General features: G+C 34.1%; 4 protein-coding genes across 9 annotated transcripts; 3 read left to right on the top strand and 1 right to left on the bottom strand.

Annotated features, from left to right (window-relative positions):
• The first annotated feature begins 446 nt into the window (after nucleotides 1-446).
• On the top strand, nucleotides 447-1,467 carry LOC108807106 (60S ribosomal protein L23). Its single transcript, XM_018579359.2, has 4 exons — nucleotides 447-538; nucleotides 763-1,047; nucleotides 1,139-1,180; nucleotides 1,275-1,467. Exons 1-4 carry the CDS (start codon nucleotides 526-528, stop codon nucleotides 1,355-1,357), a joined length of 423 nt encoding a protein of 140 aa, XP_018434861.1. The 5' UTR covers nucleotides 447-525; the 3' UTR covers nucleotides 1,358-1,467.
• A 13,259-nt stretch (nucleotides 1,468-14,726) lies between these two features.
• Nucleotides 14,727-17,601, bottom strand: LOC108811890 (heat shock protein 21, chloroplastic-like). 4 transcript variants are annotated; one of them, XM_056988303.1, is made up of 6 exons: nucleotides 17,176-17,601; nucleotides 16,112-17,087; nucleotides 15,858-16,001; nucleotides 15,389-15,708; nucleotides 15,046-15,226; nucleotides 14,727-14,774 (listed from the first exon to the last, which is right to left on the bottom strand). In XM_056988303.1, exons 1-2 carry the CDS (start codon nucleotides 17,417-17,419, stop codon nucleotides 16,645-16,647), a joined length of 687 nt encoding a protein of 228 aa, XP_056844283.1. In that variant the 5' UTR covers nucleotides 17,420-17,601; the 3' UTR covers nucleotides 14,727-14,774; nucleotides 15,046-15,226; nucleotides 15,389-15,708; nucleotides 15,858-16,001; nucleotides 16,112-16,644. The 4 variants fall into 4 exon arrangements, with proteins under 4 accessions (XP_056844283.1, XP_056844285.1, XP_056844282.1 ...); XM_056988305.1 differs by lacking the exon at nucleotides 14,727-14,774 and having other exon boundaries at nucleotides 14,847-15,226; nucleotides 15,389-15,412; nucleotides 15,591-15,708; XM_056988302.1 differs by lacking the exon at nucleotides 14,727-14,774 and having other exon boundaries at nucleotides 14,847-15,226.
• Nucleotides 17,602-17,770: 169 nt separating this feature from the next.
• LOC108842528 (uncharacterized) lies at nucleotides 17,771-19,787 on the top strand. Of its 2 annotated transcripts, none has more exons than XM_018615464.2 (6): nucleotides 17,771-17,893; nucleotides 17,984-18,217; nucleotides 18,313-18,613; nucleotides 18,722-18,880; nucleotides 18,975-19,270; nucleotides 19,346-19,787. In XM_018615464.2, the coding sequence occupies exons 2-6, from the start codon at nucleotides 18,017-18,019 to the stop codon at nucleotides 19,565-19,567; spliced, it is 1,179 nt and encodes a 392-aa protein (XP_018470966.1). In that variant the 5' UTR covers nucleotides 17,771-17,893; nucleotides 17,984-18,016; the 3' UTR covers nucleotides 19,568-19,787. The 2 variants fall into 2 exon arrangements, with proteins under 2 accessions (XP_018470966.1, XP_056845867.1); XM_056989887.1 differs by having other exon boundaries at nucleotides 17,811-17,893; nucleotides 18,013-18,217.
• LOC130494477 (vacuolar protein sorting-associated protein 26B-like) lies at nucleotides 19,718-21,666 on the top strand. 2 transcript variants are annotated; one of them, XM_056989889.1, is made up of 9 exons: nucleotides 19,718-19,842; nucleotides 20,225-20,263; nucleotides 20,382-20,456; nucleotides 20,602-20,676; nucleotides 20,778-20,850; nucleotides 20,958-21,002; nucleotides 21,115-21,226; nucleotides 21,299-21,365; nucleotides 21,499-21,666. In XM_056989889.1, the coding sequence occupies exons 2-9, from the start codon at nucleotides 20,261-20,263 to the stop codon at nucleotides 21,649-21,651; spliced, it is 603 nt and encodes a 200-aa protein (XP_056845869.1). In that variant the 5' UTR covers nucleotides 19,718-19,842; nucleotides 20,225-20,260; the 3' UTR covers nucleotides 21,652-21,666. The 2 variants fall into 2 exon arrangements, with proteins under 2 accessions (XP_056845869.1, XP_056845868.1); XM_056989888.1 differs by lacking the exon at nucleotides 19,718-19,842 and adding an exon at nucleotides 19,850-19,991.
• The last annotated feature ends 103 nt before the right edge of the window (nucleotides 21,667-21,769 follow it).

Raw genomic sequence — 21,769 nt, 5'->3', positions numbered from 1 at the left:
TGTAGTTAGATATATGATTGAGTTCCAATCATAAGCTTGTCAGAGTTGATGTGGACCTTTTTATTGACTGAAAGTTCATATCAGAAAACGGTGACATCAATGAATATTATGAGCATCATCCATTAGGTTGAGCTTTGACAGAGGGGAAAATAAAAATAGTACTGAAAGGGCCTAGTACCAACTGAATTGAACAAAGGCAAATACTTCTTCAGTGAGATCAAACCACAAAAATTTATCGAATATTAATTTATTAAAGTTTTACTGTATATATATAGATGTACCGAAGAGATTGATTTTGTGAATTAAGAACTAAGATAGTGAGAATTGAGAAACTACAAAGATAATCCGCTAATTGTATTGCATTGCATTACTAGGCTTTTAAGTAAACTTTTACAGCCCACAATATACTATCAAATCCAAGTCAGCCCACAATATAATTATTATATAGAAAACCCTAGCTTAACCATCCATATATAAACCTTCTCTCCTCACCACAATCGAAGAGCTGCTGACTCTGCTGCAACCATGTCGAAGCGAGGTAAGATTCTCTCTCCAGCTCTTCTATTGTCATCCGTAGACTGTAACGTTAGATCATGAGCTCTTACTTATAGATATTAACCTCTTGAGCTGTATTTTAGTTGATCTATAGGTTTAACATGTTTTCTTTTTCATTTTCCGACCAAATAATCCTTAGTGACTCGTCTTTAGTTCTAGATACCCTGTTCTGTTACTGATCTGCCATTTGTTACATTGTTATATTAGGAAGAGGAGGAACCTCTGGTAACAAGTTTAGGATGTCACTGGGTCTTCCAGTGGCAGCCACAGTGAACTGTGCTGACAACACTGGTGCCAAGAACCTTTACATCATTTCCGTAAAGGGTATCAAAGGTCGTCTCAACCGTTTGCCATCTGCATGTGTTGGTGACATGGTTATGGCTACTGTCAAGAAAGGTAAACCTGATCTACGTAAGAAGGTTATGCCAGCTGTCATCGTTAGGCAGAGGAAGCCTTGGCGCCGAAAGGATGGTGTCTTCATGTACTTTGAGGGTAAGCCTATCTCTATGGTTTCATCTTTTTATGTTAATCATGTCTATTAAGGGTGACAGTTTAATCAATATTTGTATTTTTTTTTTTGCAGACAATGCTGGTGTCATTGTCAATCCCAAGGGTGAAATGAAAGGTAAGCTAGTGTTTTACAATAACACCAAGTTAACTAGTGACTTTAGTTTAATGAAACTCTTTGTTTTTTTGTGTGTGTGTGATGATATATATAGGATCTGCTATCACTGGACCAATCGGGAAGGAGTGTGCTGACCTGTGGCCGAGGATCGCAAGTGCTGCAAACGCCATCGTTTGAGTTATCTCTTGAACGTTTAATCTCTCCTCTGTTGAGTATACTTTGTTTTCTTTTGTATTAAGACATTGATCTTGATTCTAGTTCCTATATAAGAACTTTGTTTCTTAGCACCGGTTTGTTTGTTATTATAGTTTGGTCTAACCTTTAATTTTACTCAGATACGTGGACTTGTTCTTCCTCTAGTATAGTTCGGTTAAACCGAAAAATTGAGGCTTCAATTCCCTTAAATGTAAATTTTATATGGTTTAGGTGACGTTACCGACGTACCATAAATATATCGGAGAAAATTACACTCAAACATACTCTTCTCTTCGGCCCGAAATAAACTTCTAAAGCTCGATATGTAATGAGAATTTAGCTAGCCCAACTGCTTTACATCTATATTTATATAAAGGGATAAGCTTTCTTGAAGATTTCATCAAAGTTTAGGTTCAATTGCATCTTGTATTGCAAGAATGTTGTGTTACTCCTAAACAATTCTGACATTGATGAAAGACAAAGAAAGCAGACAGATTTTTTTTTCTCCTTTTTAATTTCACCTTCAAAAAGAATTGTATATTGCACTATTTGAAAAGATCAATAAACAAAGGATTATTGCACAATCTGAAAGGCTTAAGAATCTAAACGAAGGATTATCCAACAATATTAAATTTAGTAAGTTTACTAAAAAGTTTTAAATTTAGTTTGGAAGTAAGTTATACGTGTTTCCCTTATGGTCAACTCAAAATATAATTATTGACAAATATGAATCAAACTCTTTATGGCAAGAATCGAATAAAAAACGGCTAATCAAAGAAAAAAAATATTTCTGATAGTATAATCCATGTTGACTACTTAACTCGCTCAGTAGAACTTTTAATAAAAAAGTCCTACCTAAACCAAAAATACAAATTAATTTAGTTTTTGCTATTTTTCATGTCAGTTGATAGTCGATACCATAAACCAAAGTTTTTTTTAATTAACAACTCCATACACCAAACTTTAACTTTTAAAATTGATTTCTAAAATTGTAAAATATATACAATTTTCAGACACTGAGTAATGAACTATATGCCATAATTTGTATCTCTTTAATTAAAATAAGAAAACAACATTTGACCATATTTTTAACCAAAAAAACAAAATTTAACTACATTATTTTTCTATTGATGACTTTTGACTATTTATAAATTTTCACCAAATCAAATATACACCAAATATTTTATAAAATATGCAAAAATATTAAGATTTATTCAATACATTGCATTTAGTACCGAACAACCACATTAGAAAAGAAATCCAAAAAAATAAATCAATTTTTAAATATTTTACTACAGCTTAACTTTATATATACTACTTTATAAAAAAGTTAAACCAATGAGAACATGTCAATTGTATATAGAGTATCTGAGAATAATTAAATGATATCTCAAATAAAATATTATTATATCTTCCTTTCCACACTTTCTATTTTTTATTTTATAATTAATTAAAATGTTTTAGATCCTCCATTCTATAGTCATGGTAATTCTCTTACAGTCAACCCAAAATAAAAATATAATATTATTGACGTACTGTAAGTTACAAAACTTTTTATGGCAAGAGTGGAATAGAAAAATTGTACACAAAAAAAATCGAGATCTATAAATAAGGCTTATTCGAGTTCTGTAACATTACATAGTTAAACATCTTATTTTCTTCAATCGACTTATAATAACAGAAAAACAAAATGAGTTTCACAAAAAACTTTGCAATGTTTTTTCTTGTTGCTATATTGGTTGTTTCCATGTCTAGCCAAAATGTTTTGGGTTCAAGATCAGGTATTTACATATGTTTTAATAGATATTGCTGTTGATTAGATTTTTTTTTATCAAAAATATGTTCGCAATGGATGTATGACATGGGTGTGTGTTTATGTGCAGTGATGAGAACACAATGTTTTCACAAATGTACGAGCACATATGGACCGTATGAATGCAGTGTTGACTGTAGGGTAGACCATTTAGGGGACGGGAATTGTGTTCTGGGATTTTGTTGTTGCAACAATGCTTAAAGTTAGTTAAACCTCATGTATGAAGCGTAAGAACTAAAGATATCAATGAAATAAAACTTATCGTCGTATAATTTGTTTTCTTATCGTAAACCCACAAATCGAGACTAGTGATATAAAACCGGTACTCCTCTTGGCTCAACTAAAAATCAATTATAGGACTTTACCAGATTATCCAACCAAGTCGGGTTAACCGGTAACATATCAATCCATATTCAATGAACATACGAATGGAATCTGCAGGAAAAAGACAAATTTGACCAAAAAAAAGCTATGAAAATGGATGAAGTCCATTATTAAACCACAAAGTTGTGTTTCAATTGGTTCCACTTCCATTAGCCCGTAAAAGAGGCAGTGAAAGAATTCAATATCTTGTGTGCAATATTTCTACTAGTGTAACACAAGTTGACTACTTAACTCAAATTAATGTAATTTTGACTAGTTTTTCATGTAATTTGATACCATACACCCAACTTTAAATGAAAACTTGGTTTCGGAATTTGTAGGACATAAGAAGAATTGTATAATGCACTATTTGAAAATATCAATAAACAAAAGATTATTGTATATTGCACTATTTGAAAAGATCAATAAACAAAGGGTTATTGCACAATCTGAAAGGCTTAAGGGGCCTTTTAACAAAAAAAGAAGAAGAAACATACAAATATAGAAGGCTAATTATAAAGTAAAATTGAGATTTTTTCCAACAATATTAAATTTAGTCAGTTTACAAAAAAAGTTTTAAATGATATTGCAAATAAAATATTATGTGTTCTCTCCCTATATTGCATTTAGTACCGAACAACCACATTAGAAAAGAAATCCAAAAAAAAAAAATCATTTTTTTATAAATATTTTACTACAGCTTAACTTTATATAAACTACTTTTTGAAAAAGTTAAACCAATTATAACATGTAAATTGTAGATAGAGTATCTGAGAATAATTAAATGATATCACAAATAAAATAGTATTATATCTTTCTTTTCACACTTTTTATTTTTATTTTATAATTAATTCATTGTTAACCTAAAACGTTTAAGATCTTCCATTCTTATAGTCATGGTAAATTACAAAACTTTTATGGCAAGAGTTGAATAGAAAAATTGTACACAAAAAATTGAAATCTATAAAAAAAAAGTTTTAAATTTAGTTTTGGAAGTAAATAATACATGTATATCTTATGGTCAACCCAAAATATAACTATTGACAAATATGAATCAAACTCTTTATGGCAAGAATCGAATAAAAACGGCTAATTAAAGAAAAAAATATTTCTGATAGTATAATCCATGCATGTTGACTACTTAACTCGCTCAGTAGAACTTTTAATAAAAAAATCCTACCTAAATAAAAAATACAAATATTTTAGTTTTTGCAAATTTTCATGTCAGTAACTGATATCATAAACCAAAGTTTTTTTTTTTTTAAAAAACTCCAAACACCAAACTTTAACTTTTAAAATTGATTTCTAAAATTGTAGAATATAGACAATTTTCAGACGCTGAGTAATTAACTATATGCCATAATTTGTATCTCTTTAATTTAAAATAAGAAAACAACATTTGACCATATTTTTAACCAAAAACAATATTTAACTATATTATTTTTCTATTGATGACTTTTGACTATATTATAAATTTTCACCAAATCAAATATACACCAAATATTTTATAAAATATGCAAAAAATATTGAGATTTATTCAATACATTGCATTTAGTACCGAACAACCACATTAGAAAAGAAATCCAAAAAAAAATCAATTTTTTATAAATATTTTACTACAGCTTAACTTTATATATACTACTTTTTTAAAAAAAGTTAAACCAATGAGAACATGTAAATTGTATATAGAGTATCTGAGAACAATTAAATAATATCTCAAATAAAATATTATTATATCTTTCTTTCCACACTTTTTATTTTTTATTTTATAATTAATTAAAATGTTTTAGATCCTCCATTCTATAGTCATGGTAATTCTCTTACAGTCAACCCAAAATAAAAATATAATATTATTGACATACTGTAAATTACAAAACTTTTTATAGCAAGAGTTGAATAGAAAAATTGTACACAAAAAAATTCGAGATCTATAAATAAGGTTTATTCGAGTTCTGTAACATTACATAGTTTTTTTTTTTTTTGCTAAAGGATTAAAAAAGTTTCTTCAAAATTATGATCCAGGTTAACATTACATAGTTAACATCTTATTTTCTTCAATCGACTTATAATAACAGAAAAACAAAATGAGTTTCACAAAAAACTTTGCAATGTTTTTTCTTGTTGCTGTATTGGTTGTTTCCATATCTAGCCAAAATATTTTGGGTTCAAGATCAGGTATTTACATATGTTTTAATAGATATTGCTGTTGATTAGATTTTTTTTTATCAAAAATATGTTCACAATGGATGTATGACATGGGTGTGTGTTTATGTGCAGTGATGAGAACACGATGTTTTTAACAAATGTACGAGCACATATGGACCGTATGAATGCAGTGTTGACTGTAGGGTAGACCATTTAGGGGACGGGAATTGTGTTCTGGGATTTTGTTGTTGCGACAATGCTTAAAGTTAGTTAAACCTCATGTATGAATCGTAAGAACTAAAGATATCAATGAACTAAAACTTATCATCGTATAATTTGTTTTCTTATCGTAAACCCACAAATCGAGACTAGTGATATAAAACCGGTACTCCTCTTGGCTCAACTAAAAATCAATTATAGGACTTTACCAGATTATCCAACCAAGTCGGGTTAACCGGTAACATAGCAATCCATATTCAATGAACATACGAATGGAATCTGCAGGAAAAAGACAAATTTGACCAGAAAAAAGCTATGAAAATGGATGAAGTCCATTATTAAACCACAAAGTTGTGTTTCAATTGGTTCCACTTCCATTAGCCCGTAAAAGAGGCAGTGAAAGAATTCAATATCTTGTGTGCAATATTTCTACTAGTGTTCGGAATTTGTAAGACATAAGAAGAATTGTATAATGCACTATTTGAAAAGATCAATAAACAAAGGATTATTGTATATTGCACTATTTGAAAAGATCAATAAACAAAGGGTTATTGCACAATCTGAAAGGCTTAAGAGGCCTTTTAACAAAAAAGAAGAAGAAACATACAAATATAGAAGGCTAATTATAAAGTAAAATTGAAATTTTTTCCAACAATATTAAATTTAGTCAGTTTACAAAAAAAGTTTTAAATGATATTGCAAATAAAATATTATGTGTTCTCTCCCCCCCTCTCTATATTGCATTTAGTACCGAACAACCACATTAGAAAAGAAATCCAAAAAAATAAATCATTTTTTTATAAATATTTTACTACAGCTTAACTTTATATAAACTACTTTTTGAAAAGTTAAACCAATGATAACATGTAAATTGTAGAAAGAGTATCTGAGAAATGATATCACAAATAAAATAGTATTATATCTTTCTTTTCACACTTTTTATTTTTATTTTATAATTAATTCATTGTTAACCTAAAACGTTTAAGATACTCCATTCTATAGTCATGGTAAATTACAAAACTTTTTATGGCAAGAGTTGAATAGAAAAATTGTACACGAAAAAAATTGAAATCTATAAAAAAAGTTTTAAATTTAGTTTGGAAGTAAATAATACATGTATATCTTATGGTCAACCCAAAATATAATTATTGACAAATATGAATCAAACTCTTTGTGCCAAGAATCGAATAAAAACGGCTAATTAAAGAAAAACATATTTCTGATAGTATAATCCATGATGACTACTTAACTCGCTCAGTAGAAATTTTAATAAAAAAATCCTACCTAAAACAAAAAATACAAATATTTTAGTTTTTGCAAATTTTCATGTCAGTAATTGATATCATAAACCAAAGTTTTTTTTTTTGAAAAACTCCAAACACCAAACTTTAACTTTTAAAATTGATTTCTAAAATTGTAGAATATAGACAATTTTCAGACACTGAGTAATTAACTATATGCCATAATTTGTATCTCTTTAATTAAAATAAGAAAACAACATTTGACCATATTTTTAACCAAAAAACAATCCATATTTTTAATGAACATACGAATGGAATCTGCAGGAAAAAAGACAATTTTGACCAAAAAAGCTATGAAAATGGATGAAGCCCATTATTAAACCACAAAGTTGTGTTTCAATTGGTTCCACTTCCATTAGCCCGTAAAAGAGGCAGTGAAAGAATTCAGTATCTTGTGTGCAAAATTTCTACTTGTGTAACACAAGTTGACTACTTAACTCAAATTAATGTAATTTTGACTATTTTTCATGTAATTTGATACCATACACCCAACTTTAAATTAAAACTTGGTTTCGGAATTTGTTAGGACATAAGAAATTTCAGACAACATGTAATAAAGTTTTTAAAAAAAGAATTTGTGCAAATATGTAATAAAAGTATATGCCACAATTTTATATCTATTTAATTATAGAACACTTGACAGATATAAGATTTTGAATTTTCTCCACTGCCAATAATGTTTATTAAAAAATTATCGCTTCATAACAACTGACTAAATTTTTATTTCAAATAAGTAAAAAAAATATTTGACTATATTTTAACCAAAAAAAAAAAAAAAAATATTTGAAACCGACTCCTGCTCTTCCAGCACCTGCTCGAAACAAGAATGCTACGACACAGTCAAGACCAATTCTCACCAGGCCGCTCCTCCCCCATACACGGCTAAGGGATACCTCAAGACAAGCTCCAAAAAAGCCCTGATGTGAAAGGCGCAAAAGCTTCTAGGAAGCTCCGAGGACGCAACTCCCCAAGAAAACGCGCCAACCCGGTTATCCTTCCTACTGTCTCTGCTCGTGCTGTCCCTCGTAAATGAGGTGTTTTCATCTGCTATAAAACAAAAAATCTTTTTCTCTTTTAGGTTTGGTGGTGTCCCAGAAACACCCAATAAAAAGATATGAGTGCAATAGTTTGGAATTGTCAGGGCGCGCCGGAGCTTACCTGACCAAGAAACACCTCCGGGAATTGCATCGTTGTTTTATTCCTTCTTTTCTTTTTTTTTCAGAAACAAAAAATAGTTATTCTTTTTTTCAGGATTCTCAGTTTGAATTTAGTTATAATAAATTATTCATCGTGGAACCAGAGAGTCGAAGCGGTGGACTAGCTCTCTTTTTTATTTGGATTCTTTTTATGTACGATTCTTTTTCTCCAATAATCGCATGATAGACAGAGAGGCAATAAGGATTATGGAATCCATATTTTTTGTTAAATCAAATACTTATTTTATTTTTCGTTTTAAATCAGAAAGCACCAACCGCCAAATAGAATATGATAAACAACGTGAAAGGGGGAAAAAAGTATGGCAGATTTGGAATCTAAATGGGACGTCTTGCCCGACCAGACAGTTCCCATAAGACGGAGCAGACCCGGGGACAGACACGTCGGGCAAAAAGTGCATGTCACTGACGCCCGTTTCCTATTATGCTGCCGAGAAGGGACACGGGGTACTATTTAAAACAACTACAAATATTTAAATATATACAATTTAGTTTTTTCTATTAACTGTACGTATAATAATTTCATAGTACGCGATCGCATATACGCCACCGCAAGACACACATATGGAGCACATGCTACCATGAATATTTGGGACCCCATAGTTTGAACCAGAATCAGACGAGTTTAGTCTCTCTCAGATCTGGCTAGTCGCCGGACACTACAGCGGATCGGACCTAAACACAGTAGAGGCCGGATGGGAGGTATTTCACTCGTTTATCTTTCTGTATTTATCATAATTTATCGATACACAATTTGTTTGTTTTCTTTGAGATAAAATATCATAAAAATCGATACACTTTTTTTCTTATGATTAAAACGTATTTGTTTATTCTAGTTTTTATGTCTATCATGCGATTATTGGAGAAAGAATCGTAACATCAAAAGAATCCAAATAAAAAAGAGCTAGTCCACCGCTTCGACCCTCTGGTTTCACGGTGAACAATTTATTATAACCAATTCAAAATGAAAATCCTGAAGAAAAAATAACTATTTTTTTGCTTCTGAAAGAAAAAGAAAAGGAGTAAAACAGCGATGCAATTTCCGGAAGGTGTTTCTTGGTCAGGTAAGCTCCGGCGTCCTGACAATTCCAAGCTATTGCACTCATATCTTCTTACTGGGTGGTTTCTGGGACACCACCGAACTTGAAAGAGACAAAGATTTTTTGCTTATAGCAGATGGAAACACTCATTACGAGGGACAGCACGAGCAGAGACAGTAGGAGGGATACCCGGGTTGGCGCGTTTTCTCGGGGAGTTGCGTCCCTCGGAGCTTCCTGGAAACCTTTGCGCCTTTCACATCAAGGGCCCTTTGGGGCTTGTTTCTTGAGGTATCCCTTAGCCGTGTATGGGGAGGAGCGACCTGGTGAGAATTGGTCTTGACTGTGTCGGTAGCATTCTTGTTTCGAGCAGGAGCTAGAAGAGCAGGAGTCGTTCCATGTCTTCTTGGTCGTCATTTGCGAGCTCATTCTGGTGGAGCACTAAGCAAAATAACAAAGGTCTACACTGGATCGCCTGGAAGAGTATTTGCATCCCTCAAGATAAAGGAGGGCTCGGTTTTAAGGACTCAGAAACTTCAATCTCGCATTACTTGCGAAGCAATTATGGAGATTAATACAATACCCCTCGTCTCTCCTTGCTCGAGTTTTAAAAGGGAGATATTATCGTCTCTCGACCCCAGTGGACGTCAAGAAGGAAAGCTCTCCCTCGTACGTATGGCACAGCTTGATGGCGGCGCAACCTCTTCTAAAAGCAGGCCTTAGACGATCGATTGGCTCGGGTAACAACACCCATGGTTTGGTCCGATAACTGGCTTCCGGATTCCACACCCACCCAGCGACACCGCGACACCCGCGGACCTCCTTTGACCCATCCCTACGAGTCTCCAATCTCATCGATGCTTCGTTGCGCCAATGGAACCTTCCTATGCTCCAAAATCTGATCTCCCAAGAGGATATCTCTCTTATTCAGAGCCTGCGACTCCCTAAAGGCCACCCCCAAAGATAGCTATGTTTGGAAGCCAACCAAGTCTGGCGCCTATACAGTACAGTCAGGAACGCATTCTTAATGGAAATGGAAGCATCTCTCGCCATCCCTGATGTCACCGAACAAAGCACACGAGTCTGAAAGCCAAAACTTGGTCCCTAAAACCTCGAGAAAGATCAACACTTCATATGACAAGTATTTTCAGACTGTGTCCCGGTATGCAGCTGTCTCTCGGACCGGCATTGTAGCTCGGAGAGGAACTGCCTACGCTGCGGGGCTGATAATGAAACCATAAACCACCTTCTATTCGAGTGCCCGCCCTCTGTTCAGGTATGGGCTCTCTCCCACATCCCCCACTCCTCCGAGTCTCTTCTCGAGCGCATCAATTTTCAGCAAACCTAAACCATATTCTCTGGCAAGCAAAAGGACTCGGCATTCCGTCCACAATACTGGATAACGTGCCGGATATTATGGTTTATTTGGAAGGCTCGCAATGATAAACTCTTTAACGGAAAGGAGACACCCCCTCTTGATACAATCCAGATCGCTATATCGGAAGCAGAAAACTGGAGACTAGCACAAATCTTAGATAAATGTCAAGAAGAAGTGGAGGAAACCCGACCATTATCTCAAAGCTAATCCCCTCGGCCCTAGATGCTCTATTGACATGATTGATGCCTTTTGGCACCAAAGACGACGCTCTTTGCGGCGGAGGGATGGTTTATGATGAGAGAGGATGGGGTAACAATCTTTGGCTCATTCACTAGTAGCCGAAGTTTAACCCTCCTACACGCTGAGTTTCATACTTTGCTGTGGGCCATGAAATCCTCACTCCAACTGAACCATCTAGATATGACTTTTGAGACTGACTGTCTATAACTAGTCAAGATCATCGACGAAGAAAAAGAAGACGTCTGGCCATCCTTATTGATCGAATTTGAAGAGATCCATCACCTTCATTCTCTATTTAATCTTTGTTCTATTTGTTTTATTCCTCGTTCCAGTAATGTCCGAGCCAATAGTCTTGCAAAAGGCGCTCGAGGAATCGTTTTTTCCCATGTAACTCTAGATCCCCAAGTTGGATGGTTTCAAACCAACCACAAGGATTGATTAATAAAACATGGAGCTTTATTTGTCAAAAAAAAAAAAATTTAGACAACATGTAATAAAGTTTTTAAAAAAAAGAATTTGTGCAAAATATGTAATAAAGTATATGCCACAATTTTTATATCTATTTATAGAACACTTGACTAGATATCATTTTGAATTTTCTCCACTGCCATATGTTTATTTAAAAATTCGTTTATATACAACTATTAATTTTTATTTCAAATACAGTAAGAAAAAAATATTTGACTATATTTTAACCAAAAAGAAGAAAAAATATTTGACCATATATATATAAAAATTAGAATACTAAAATAATTTAATATTATCAAGCATGACATGGGTTAGATGAAAATAGTTAATTTGTATAATAATGCTGATAAAAATATAAAATAATTAGATATTTTTACCAATATAAAAAAATTTTTTAAAAAAATTGTACTATAAATTATCTTATTTTCATATAAATTTAAATTTTATTATATAGGTAAATTATTTAATTTTATTTTATTCTGCAATTATAATGTTGAATGACAAATAAAATGCAGTCCGATCTGCATTATAAATAGACTGCAGTTGTTCTGCATTCAAAGTATTTATAGCAAGAATTGATGTTGACTAATTAACTCGCTCAGTAGAATTTAATTAATTTTTTACAAAAAAATCTACCCAACCAAAAATACAAATTTTTTAGTTTTTCTAATTTTTATTTCAGTTGATACCATAAACCAAAGTTTTTTTCTGAAAACAACTCCATACACCCAAATTTTAACTTTTAAAATTGGTTTCTAAAATTTTTAGAATATAAAAAATTTCAGACACTGAGTAATTAACTATATGCCATAATTTGTATCTCTTTAATTAAAGCAAGAAAACAACATTTGATATGTTTTTAACCAAAAAGAAACAATATTTGACTATATTTTTTTCTATTGATGACTTTTGACTATATTATAAATTTTCACCAAATCATATATACATCAAAATATTTTATAAATATACAAAAATATTAATATTTATTCAATTAATTATATCCTAAATATAAGTTGATAATGAATAAGAGATGCCTTCAACAATAAATGAGAAAAAAATATAAATCTGACTAATATAAGATAAATTTGAGATTTTCCGAAGTAAATAATATGTGTTCTCTCCCCCTTCTCTATATTGCATTTAGCACTGAACAGCCTCATTAGAAAAGAAATCCAAAAAAATAAATAGTTTTTTATAAATATTTTAATACAACTTAACTTGTATATACTACAATAACATTTCAATTGTATAATAGAGTACTAGGGTACACCCGCCCTACGGGCGGGAAGTAAATCAAATTGAAAGTAATTTTAAGATATATTTATTATTCAGTTTTGTTATTTTTATTAAAAATTAATTTTTATCTAACTAATAAAAAATCATTTTTATTGTGTTATTATTTTATATTTTAATACTTATTATTCAGAATTGTGGTTGAGATTCAACATGTAAGTTGTTTCTCTTTTATATTGTTAATAATTATTTTATATTTTACATTCTCTTTGAAATCTATTGTTTTAAATTATGAAAAAGTAAACTTTATCTATCATTTTAATCAACTTAAATCATAGCAAACTACTGTTTAAAGATTTACATATTTTAAAATTGTCAAATAAACCATATCATCATCCAAAATAAAAAGGACTTTTTAAAACAAATGTTATTGTTTAGTTCTGAATAGGGTTGGACGTTCGGGTATCCATTCGGGTTTCGGTTCAGTCTATTCGGGTTTCGGGTTTTCGGGGTCAAAGATTTCAGCTCCATTCGGATATTTCTAAATTTCGGTTCGGGTTCGGTTCGGATCTTTGCGGGTTCGGTTCGGGTTCGGATAATCCATTTAAAATGTTTTCAAATTTTCAAAATTCATTATATACTTTAAATTTTCAAAATCTATAAGAAAGATAATATATTACATATAAATTTTCATAACATATATGTCAAAATACCTTAATTTAACATATAAAATGGTTTTCTTTGAATATTTGGATAAAAAATCAATAGAAATTTAACTATTTTGGTGTTTTCAGTATACTTTAGCTATTTTAAATATTTACTTTTGACTATTTGCATATATTTTCTGAGTATTCTGGAAAACTTAAAGGTATCTTATATATTTTTAATATTTTTAATATACATTATATATAAAAATAATGTATATATTTAAGTATATAAATTTATTTCGGATACATTCGGGTACCCAAAATATTTCGGTTCGGATCGGGTTCGGTTTCGGTTCTTTAAATACCGAAATTTTGAACCCGTTCGGATATTTAATCAATTTCGGTTCGGGTTCGGTACTACTTTTTCGGATCGGGTTCGGTTCGGTTTTTTGGATTCGGATTTTTTGCCCAGCCCTAGTTCTGAAGGTATAATTAGTGATTATATTATTTCGATTTTATAAGATTCAGGTAAGGAAATTATTTACATGGTTTTATTATGTATATAATTATGGTATGTACTTAATAGTAATGATTCACAATTACGGTTATGTACTTAAAACTTGGTTAGGATTTGGAAATGGTGAAAAAGAAGTATAACTACTTTGGGTTGACCTAACAATTCTAGGAACATACATGAAGAATTGGATCTCTGTTGTGAGGATCCTTAAGAAAATTATAAGAGAAGAATCTGTATTATATGTAAAGACACTTCAATGAGGAGGATAGGAACAACTTAGCAGTTGCGTTTGAATAGAGAAATATGGGAGTTGAGAGTATCTAAAAGCAGGCTACATCTTTATATATAAGCTAAGGTTTTCTTCTTTATTTATGGCTACTTGGATACATCTATGTATTTGTTGTATTGAGCAAACTACTTTTTCATTTGTAAATCATATAACCTCAAAATCTACTCAACTGCTACGTGTTTTCCCCACAGCGTCAGAGAGCCATTAAATTCATAATCGATCATTGCATGATCAATAGCAGAGATGCTTATGAATTACAGAGGATATTTTAAAAATTTAAACTGTGAAGAGGCAAGATCCAATCATCCAGACAAAAACAACATTATCTTATTACAAAGTGGGGACATAGACAACAATCTTCTATTTACACACTGACACACCTTATACGAAGAATCTTATGAATTGAATAATATAATTTCGCAGATTCTCTAAGTATATGATATCTCAATGTAAAGCTGTGAGGGATCTAATCAATGGGCTTGCGTGATTTAGTACCTGGCTAACATTTCTTTAACATTTTCTCAAAGATTCCAGCCTGAAATAAACCAGATTCTTTTTCAAACGTCTCCACAAATTTGAGTTCACAAATTAATCAAAAACATAACAGTAATCATGAACAAAATAAAAATATATATGTATCTCAACAACTTAGTGAATCCAGAAGATCATTCATATATTCAACACATACATATGAACGTAAGCATAATCTTTTTACAATGATTTGAGTGGAGGACTATCTATCATAAAAAATCCAGTAAAGCTCCATAGAGTGCAGTTTTTTCATGTAAATAGATTTCCTATCTTACCTGTTGAGAGGAAGAAAAGCTGTGGAGTAAAAACAAAAGAACCCATTAGATAATAACATTGCTGGATGACACCTCTGAGAAACTGGCGAGATTTCTTGGTTTTTTTGGGGTGGAAGGTCAGACCCTTAGCTCTGCTACTCCTTTTCTCGAACTACATCAACGTTTTCTCAGTGTACAAAAGCTTTACACAAAAACCAAATAAAGACAGTTTGGTCAGTTCAAAAAAAAAAAAAAAAAAACAAAAAACAAAAGAAAAAATGTAATCCAAGTATTTTAATGGGTATCTAAGATCTTATATAAAATAAGATCAGTGGAAAGAAGAGGAGAAGAAAATAAGACTCACCTCACATTATATCATATTAGTTCACTGGAGAAAGAAATTAGTAGCATCATTACGGGAGAAGGCTTAAATGTGAGAGCAAGAGAAAAACAATGCTATAAAAGAAATCTATATAACTTTCGATCGGTATTGTTAAGCAGAAGGAACGCAATACAACCGTAATAAAAAATTGAGTCATTCTGAGTGAAGAAACTTAACAGCTCACCCTATATAAAAATGAAAGAAGAGAAGATATCATCTTTTCAACTCCCATAAAATCTTTTTTTCTGGGTGCGTTTTTCACCTTGGTAACCATGAATACTGATCTCACCTTCTTGAATATCCTGCAAAAGAACCTTCGGATCATTACCATCAACGGTGCATCCAACAACGACACATGTTTCCAAAATCTCCCTAACTGTCCACTCAGCTATATCGCAACAGATTTATGCCTCATCCTCAATCTCAATAAAATAATTGAAGAGAATCTTACTCTAGTAGTCTTGTGCGTAACGTTCTTAACTATTTTTACGGTCTCTCTTCGGCTCTTTCAACGCCTTAATGACCAAATCTGCAGCTGACGATTCTGAACTGTCCGCTTGACGGTGACGGTGACAATGGCTTGCATAAGGGTCGCCTGCAATACATCAACAGACAGAAACAAAATCAACAAATGAAACCAAAATCATCTCTCAAATTTCGAGAAGCTTATGATTGAGATGATGAATTTCGCAGGATGGGGCTTACCTATTTATAGTCAAGGATGCACAGAAAGGAAGTAATTGAGGAGGGATTGTTAATGAGTGCTTTAAAGATGACGGTTCCAAGATGACGCTTGAAATCAGCCAAATTCCGTAACGTCTTCAGATTTCTGTTGTCGGTAAGAAGGAAGATTGATGATAAGAAACAGATGATGGATTCCAACATGATATGCTCTGATAACAATCGATCTACATAAAATTGGTGGAGATAGTGAGCACGGCGGTGTCTACGAATTTTGATTGTGACGGCGGAGTATCCAAGAGAAGAAGACACGGCGAAGACATAACTCGAAGCCCAAAACACATCGACTTATCAGTTTAATGGAATAAAGCCCAAATCAGAACGAACGAAATGAGTTAATGATGCGCAGCGTTTAAGTAAGGCGGGACACATGTCACGCACAGGATAATCTATTTGATGACGTGGCACCTCAAGAGAAGAGAGTAGCTCTTCTTTATAGTATTAGATTAGATAGACAGCACCAGAACAAGAAAACAGAAGAAAACGTTACTGTATTCTCACTGAACCTGGACATCAACAACTTTGCGTTCGACTTTGGTTTTAGGAATTGTGATAAACAGAACTCCATTCTTGAGCTCAGCTTTGATCTTGTCTTTCTCGCAGTTATCAGGTAGCTGTAGTCGCGTACCGTAAGAGCTAAAGCTTCTTCCGGACCAAGAATCATTCTCGTCTTCCTTCTTCTGTTCTCCTTTGATCACAAGAACGTTGTCTTCGACAGAGACCTTGACGTCTTCTTTGGATAAGCCAGGCATGTCGAAACGCATCTTGATCTCGTGCTCTTCCTCTTTCATGTCCCAAGGCGCACGGATCTCGGAAACTCCGCTTCCTCCTCCTCCTCTGCTTCTTCCTGGGACGATCATGGCAGCGTCATCGAACATCCTGTCCATTGTGTCGAGCATTTGACGCATTGTCCTCATCGGTGACAGAGGATCCAACAATCCTGACGCAAAATATCAAAACAGAGGAATGTTCAGTAGAAAAAAACAGAGAGAAAGAGTGCTAAACAAGGCTCGTTTAGGTAAACTTACCGAAAGGAGAAACGTCCATAGCTAAGCGTTGAGGTCTTTTCTCCACACTAGATCCTTGATTCCCTTTCTGTCCTTGGTGAACAACATCAACAGAGTCTTCTCTGTGGTCTTGAGCTCTGATCTTACCAGGGACCATCCGTGGAAACGAGACAGAGAAAGGCGAAGTAGGTTTGGACGAGAAAGAAGTAGGAGATAGAGCGAGAGGTGAGCTAAGAGCCGATGTGAATGAGAGTGTGGAAGCCATTTATTCAAGCGTGCAGATGATAAAACGAGAGCTAAAAAGGTTATCACTGGGAGAAGATTTCGAAAATTCTCAAATTGTGTTTCTTGATGTTCATAGATCGAGTGAGTATAATGTATATATAGAGGTGGAGATGAGGATGTGAAGATGACAAAAGGAGAGATCTTGAAGGTTGAAGATGTGATGCGAACTTTCTCGTCTTTGTCCTCGCGTTTTCTCAACTTCTCCCGAACCATCTTTGTTTTTTACTTGCAAGCCAAACCAATCTCCCGAATCCATACGGCCTATTTCAGGCCCATTAGGCCCTTTTGACTAAATCCGGTTTACGAATTAACGACGGTGCAACTTAGGGCTATTTCCGTAATTTTCACTCCTTCTCCCCGATCCTCAAGCATAGTTTCGAGTACCACCACTCTGTCGTCCTCCACAAGAAGAGCCAAGAGTCTCTCCCCGTGTTCTGCAAACATATAATCCTAGGTTTCATTTTGGAACTCTGAGCTACTATTATTTAGGTGTTTCTTTAATTACTTTATTTAATTTAAGATCCTCTGTTTTTGGAAAAAAAAGGTTGTGTTTTGTTTCTAATTTCTTGTAAGAGAAATGGGTGGTGGCTCGTCGGAGACGAAGATCTTGCAGGAACTCATACTCTACGCGGCGAGCGCTGCTTTCAGCTGCTTGGTTCTATTTGCCGGGCTCAGACACCTCGACCCTAATCGCGAGGCGTCTAAGAAAGCTCTCGAGCATAAGAAAGAAATCTCCAAGCGTCTAGGTCGTCCTCTTATTCACACCACTCCATACGAGGTAATTTGTTTTGGGGTTCTAATTGTTGTTATGTGCTTAGTCAGAAGAAAAAAAATATATGCTAACTTGTTTTTTTTTGGTTTTGTGTAAAACAGGATGTGATAGCATGTGATGTGATTAATCCAGACCATATCGATGTGGAGTTTGGCTCTATTGGAGGATTGGAGACTATTAAGGAGGCTTTGTATGAGCTTGTGATTCTGCCGTTGAAAAGGCCTGAGCTTTTTGCTTATGGGAAGCTGCTTGGTCCTCAGAAGGGAGTCTTGCTCTATGGGCCTCCTGGTACTGGGAAGACGATGCTTGCTAAGGCTATTGCTAAAGAATCGGGAGCTGTTTTCATTAATGTTAGGGTCTCTAATCTGATGAGCAAGTGGTTTGGTGATGCTCAGAAGCTTGGTAAGTTCAGATTTTTTTTTTTTGTGCGTCTTTTCTTGTAACTCTCTCATTTGTTGGCTTGTTCTGATATATGAGCTTTCTCTGTTCTGTTCCGTTCCGTTCTTTCAGTTGCTGCTGTATTTAGCTTGGCGTACAAACTCCAACCTGCTATCATTTTTATTGATGAGGTGGACAGCTTTCTTGGCCAGCGCCGTTCAACAGATCATGAAGCCATGGCAAACATGAAGACTGAGTTTATGGCTTTATGGGATGGTTTCTCTACTGATCGTAAGTTTAAATCCTTCACCTTTCTCTCTATTTTAACATGCAGACTAGAGCATGATACAGTTTTTAATTGGGTATAATGGTTGCTGCTTTGTAGCGAATGCGAGGGTGATGGTTCTTGCTGCAACTAACAGACCATCAGAGCTCGATGAAGCGATATTGAGGCGTCTTCCTCAAGCCTTTGAGATTGGAATGCCTGATCGCAAGGAGAGAGCAGAGATACTGAAAGTGACACTGAAAGGAGAGAGGGTGGAGCCCGATATTGACTATGACCACGTAGCTCGTTTATGTGAAGGCTACACCGGATCAGACATCTTCGAGCTCTGCAAGAAAGCGGCTTACTTCCCTATCAGAGAGATCCTAGAGGAAGAGAGAAAAGGGAGACCATGTCCTGTAAGTTTTTCATAAGGAGAATGTTCAATGCTGTTGCATCCACCAGATAAGTATTGATGTTGTGTTCTTTGTCAGGTCCCTAGGCCGTTGTCACAGCTGGATTTGGAGAAAGTACTTGCAACGTCGAAGAAGACGCAAGTTGCAGCAGGGGAGTACTGTGGGTTGAGAGGGTCAAAGGAACCAGATGAAGTGGAAGCAGCTATAAGTGGAATCTCGAAGCTACTGGTCTCTCAGTTCATTAACCTTCAGGCAGGCTCTCAGGACTCACGGAACCGGGATCACGAAGAAGATAACTGATGAAACTCCGGATCATTTTTCTTTTATCATAAACGTTCTGGTTTCATCTGAAAGTTTAGAGCTTTTGCCACAGTATTCACTCTGTTCTGTAATAATTTTGTTATAGGATATGATATAACTTGCTTTTTTGTCATATTTTCACTAAGAGGCTTTGATCTTATATTATATGCTTCTACTAAATAACATTTTGCGAGTTGTATAAATGTCGCCTCTTTATTCGCTTCTCGTGATCATTAATGGATGCTTGATCAAATTGTGAACTGGTTAATCAGAAAGTAAGACTCTTTAAGCCTAAAGATCTCAGCTTTGAGCATCTGCGCTTGTGATTGTCATCAACTTAAAGTTCTTTTTTTTTATATATTTCTCTCTCTATTCCCAATTTTCGTGCCTTTGGTTCTGTCGATCTTCTCCACTGTCAGATCGGGTACGTGTTCTTGCGGTCGGGTCTTGGTTGATCTGAACGACTTTGATTTATATAGAATCGAGTCGTGTTCTAATCACTGAAGCATTTCACCTCATTCAGAAGTTTCTCAGCTTTCACTCGATTATTGTTTTGTTTAGCTGATGAATCGTTAAATCAAGCCTTACCATTTTAACCGCATGCATTGGGTGTATTGTAATAGTGAGTGCCGCTGATTTGTGTTCCTCTTTGAACAGGTTTATTGTGATTGAGATCTCTTAAGTCTTGTGATCATGGTAAGTTGCTCTTTACTATGGAATTTGCCTTCTTTGCTTGGTGTTGCTGCTGCGTCTGAAACACACTTTGCATAGTTTAAATTCTTATAACTTTTTTTTGGGGTTTTAATTGTCTCAGAATTATCTTCTTGGAGCATTCAAACCCGCCTGCAATGTTTCAATCACTTTTTCTGATGGCAAAAATCGTAAACAGGTAAAGATATTTTGCTGGTTCCCTCTCAACAAGTGTTCAAACTGAATATAATATTAGCCTGGATCTCACTCGCATTCAGTAGCTTGTCGAATCATGTTTCGGATGTTCTTAATTCACCTCTTTGTTCTTCCATTGGTTTCACTAGGTACCCATGAAGAAAGAAAATGGTCAAACAGCTTTGGTCCCACTTTTCCAGAGTCAGGAAACTCTTTCCGGGAAGGTACTTGTTGTCCTCCTGCTCTAAGATGAATCTTTAGCTGTTTGTAGTTATGAGCTTGTTGACGCTTTAAGTTATTTTGTCCTTCACATATCTTTTATTAGGTTTGCATTGAACCATATCAAGGGAAAAAGGTGGAGCATAATGGTGTCAAAGTTGAGCTTCTTGGTCAAATAGGTGTGTGCACTTGCCAATGACCTCTAGATCTACCCACCAAAAGAGTCCTTTAAAAGATTAGTTGCCTGGTTTCTAACTTGTTGATGGCATATTTGTGTTCCCGACAGAAATGTACTTTGACAGAGGAAACTTCTATGACTTCACTTCCTTGGGTGAGTAAAACTTTGGATTTCGTTTTCCTTCCAAGTACTAGTTTATGAGGACTTCAAATCATATTAGATGATCCATTTGTATATTGTGATTTCTGTGTTTTGCTTGTTCCAGTTCGTGAATTGGATGTCCCTGGAGATATATACGAGAGAAAGACATACCCTTTTGAATTTCCAACTGTCGAGATGCCATATGATACATACAATGGTGTCAATGTGCGGCTAAGGTATGTCATATGTTTCAATTTTCCACTGTTCCTTGATTTTACAAGTTTCTGCTACTTTCTTTGTTTCTTCAGATATGTCCTCAAAGTTACCGTCACTCGTGGCTACTCTGGAAGCATCGTGGAGTACCAGGAATTCATGGTACTTTTTCTTCCTTTTTTTTGCTGCGTGTCATTGTTTCAAAAACAACTAAATTTGTGTAATGACTGATGATTCGACTAAATATCACTAGATATATGTTTGTTTGTGACATTGTTGATTTTGTTTGAAATAGGTTCGGAACTATGCTCCACCTCCTCCAATTAATAACAGCATCAAGGTGAGTTCTGATGGGTTCCTACTTTATAAGAATAGAGACAGGAACTATGGCTCGTTTCCTTTTAAAAAAAAAAACCCAAACTCAACTTGTTTCATTCTTAGTGTTTAGGCTCTAACTACAATCACTTGTGACTTGTGTTCTTGAATCCTATTACTCTTATTCAAAAGGATGTCAATAGATTTTTCTCTTTTCCACTCAGAGCGTTCTTAGGCTCTCATACAAGATC

This window comes from Raphanus sativus, chromosome 6 (genome assembly GCF_000801105.2).
Source record: "Raphanus sativus cultivar WK10039 chromosome 6, ASM80110v3, whole genome shotgun sequence".
Classification (NCBI taxonomy): domain Eukaryota; kingdom Viridiplantae; phylum Streptophyta; class Magnoliopsida; order Brassicales; family Brassicaceae; genus Raphanus; species Raphanus sativus.
Note: the sequence above shows the minus strand (reverse complement) of the source record. Positions and strands in the feature narration are given on the sequence as shown.

Bases quoted from the DNA above. Each gene is read 5' to 3' on its own strand.
- LOC108811890 (XM_056988303.1), bottom strand. From the start codon at position 17,419: ATGGCTTCCACACTCTCATTCACATCGGCTCTTAGCTCACCTCTCGCT. The intron at 17,088-17,175 runs GTAAGTTTACCT...ATTTTGCGTCAG, and splicing joins TATGGACGTTTCTCCTTTCG to GATTGTTGGATCCTCTGTCA.
- LOC108807106 (XM_018579359.2), top strand. The intron at 1,048-1,138 runs GTAAGCCTATCT...TTTTTTTTGCAG, and splicing joins TGTCTTCATGTACTTTGAGG to ACAATGCTGGTGTCATTGTC. The intron at 1,181-1,274 runs GTAAGCTAGTGT...TGATATATATAG, and splicing joins TCCCAAGGGTGAAATGAAAG to GATCTGCTATCACTGGACCA.
- LOC108842528 (XM_018615464.2), top strand. From the start codon at position 18,017: ATGGGTGGTGGCTCGTCGGAGACGAAGATCTTGCAGGAACTCATACTC. The intron at 18,614-18,721 runs GTAAGTTCAGAT...CCGTTCTTTCAG, and splicing joins TGGTGATGCTCAGAAGCTTG to TTGCTGCTGTATTTAGCTTG. The intron at 19,271-19,345 runs GTAAGTTTTTCA...GTTCTTTGTCAG, and splicing joins GAAAAGGGAGACCATGTCCT to GTCCCTAGGCCGTTGTCACA.
- LOC130494477 (XM_056989889.1), top strand. The intron at 20,677-20,777 runs GTACTTGTTGTC...ATCTTTTATTAG, and splicing joins AGGAAACTCTTTCCGGGAAG to GTTTGCATTGAACCATATCA. The intron at 20,851-20,957 runs GTGTGTGCACTT...TGTTCCCGACAG, and splicing joins TGAGCTTCTTGGTCAAATAG to AAATGTACTTTGACAGAGGA.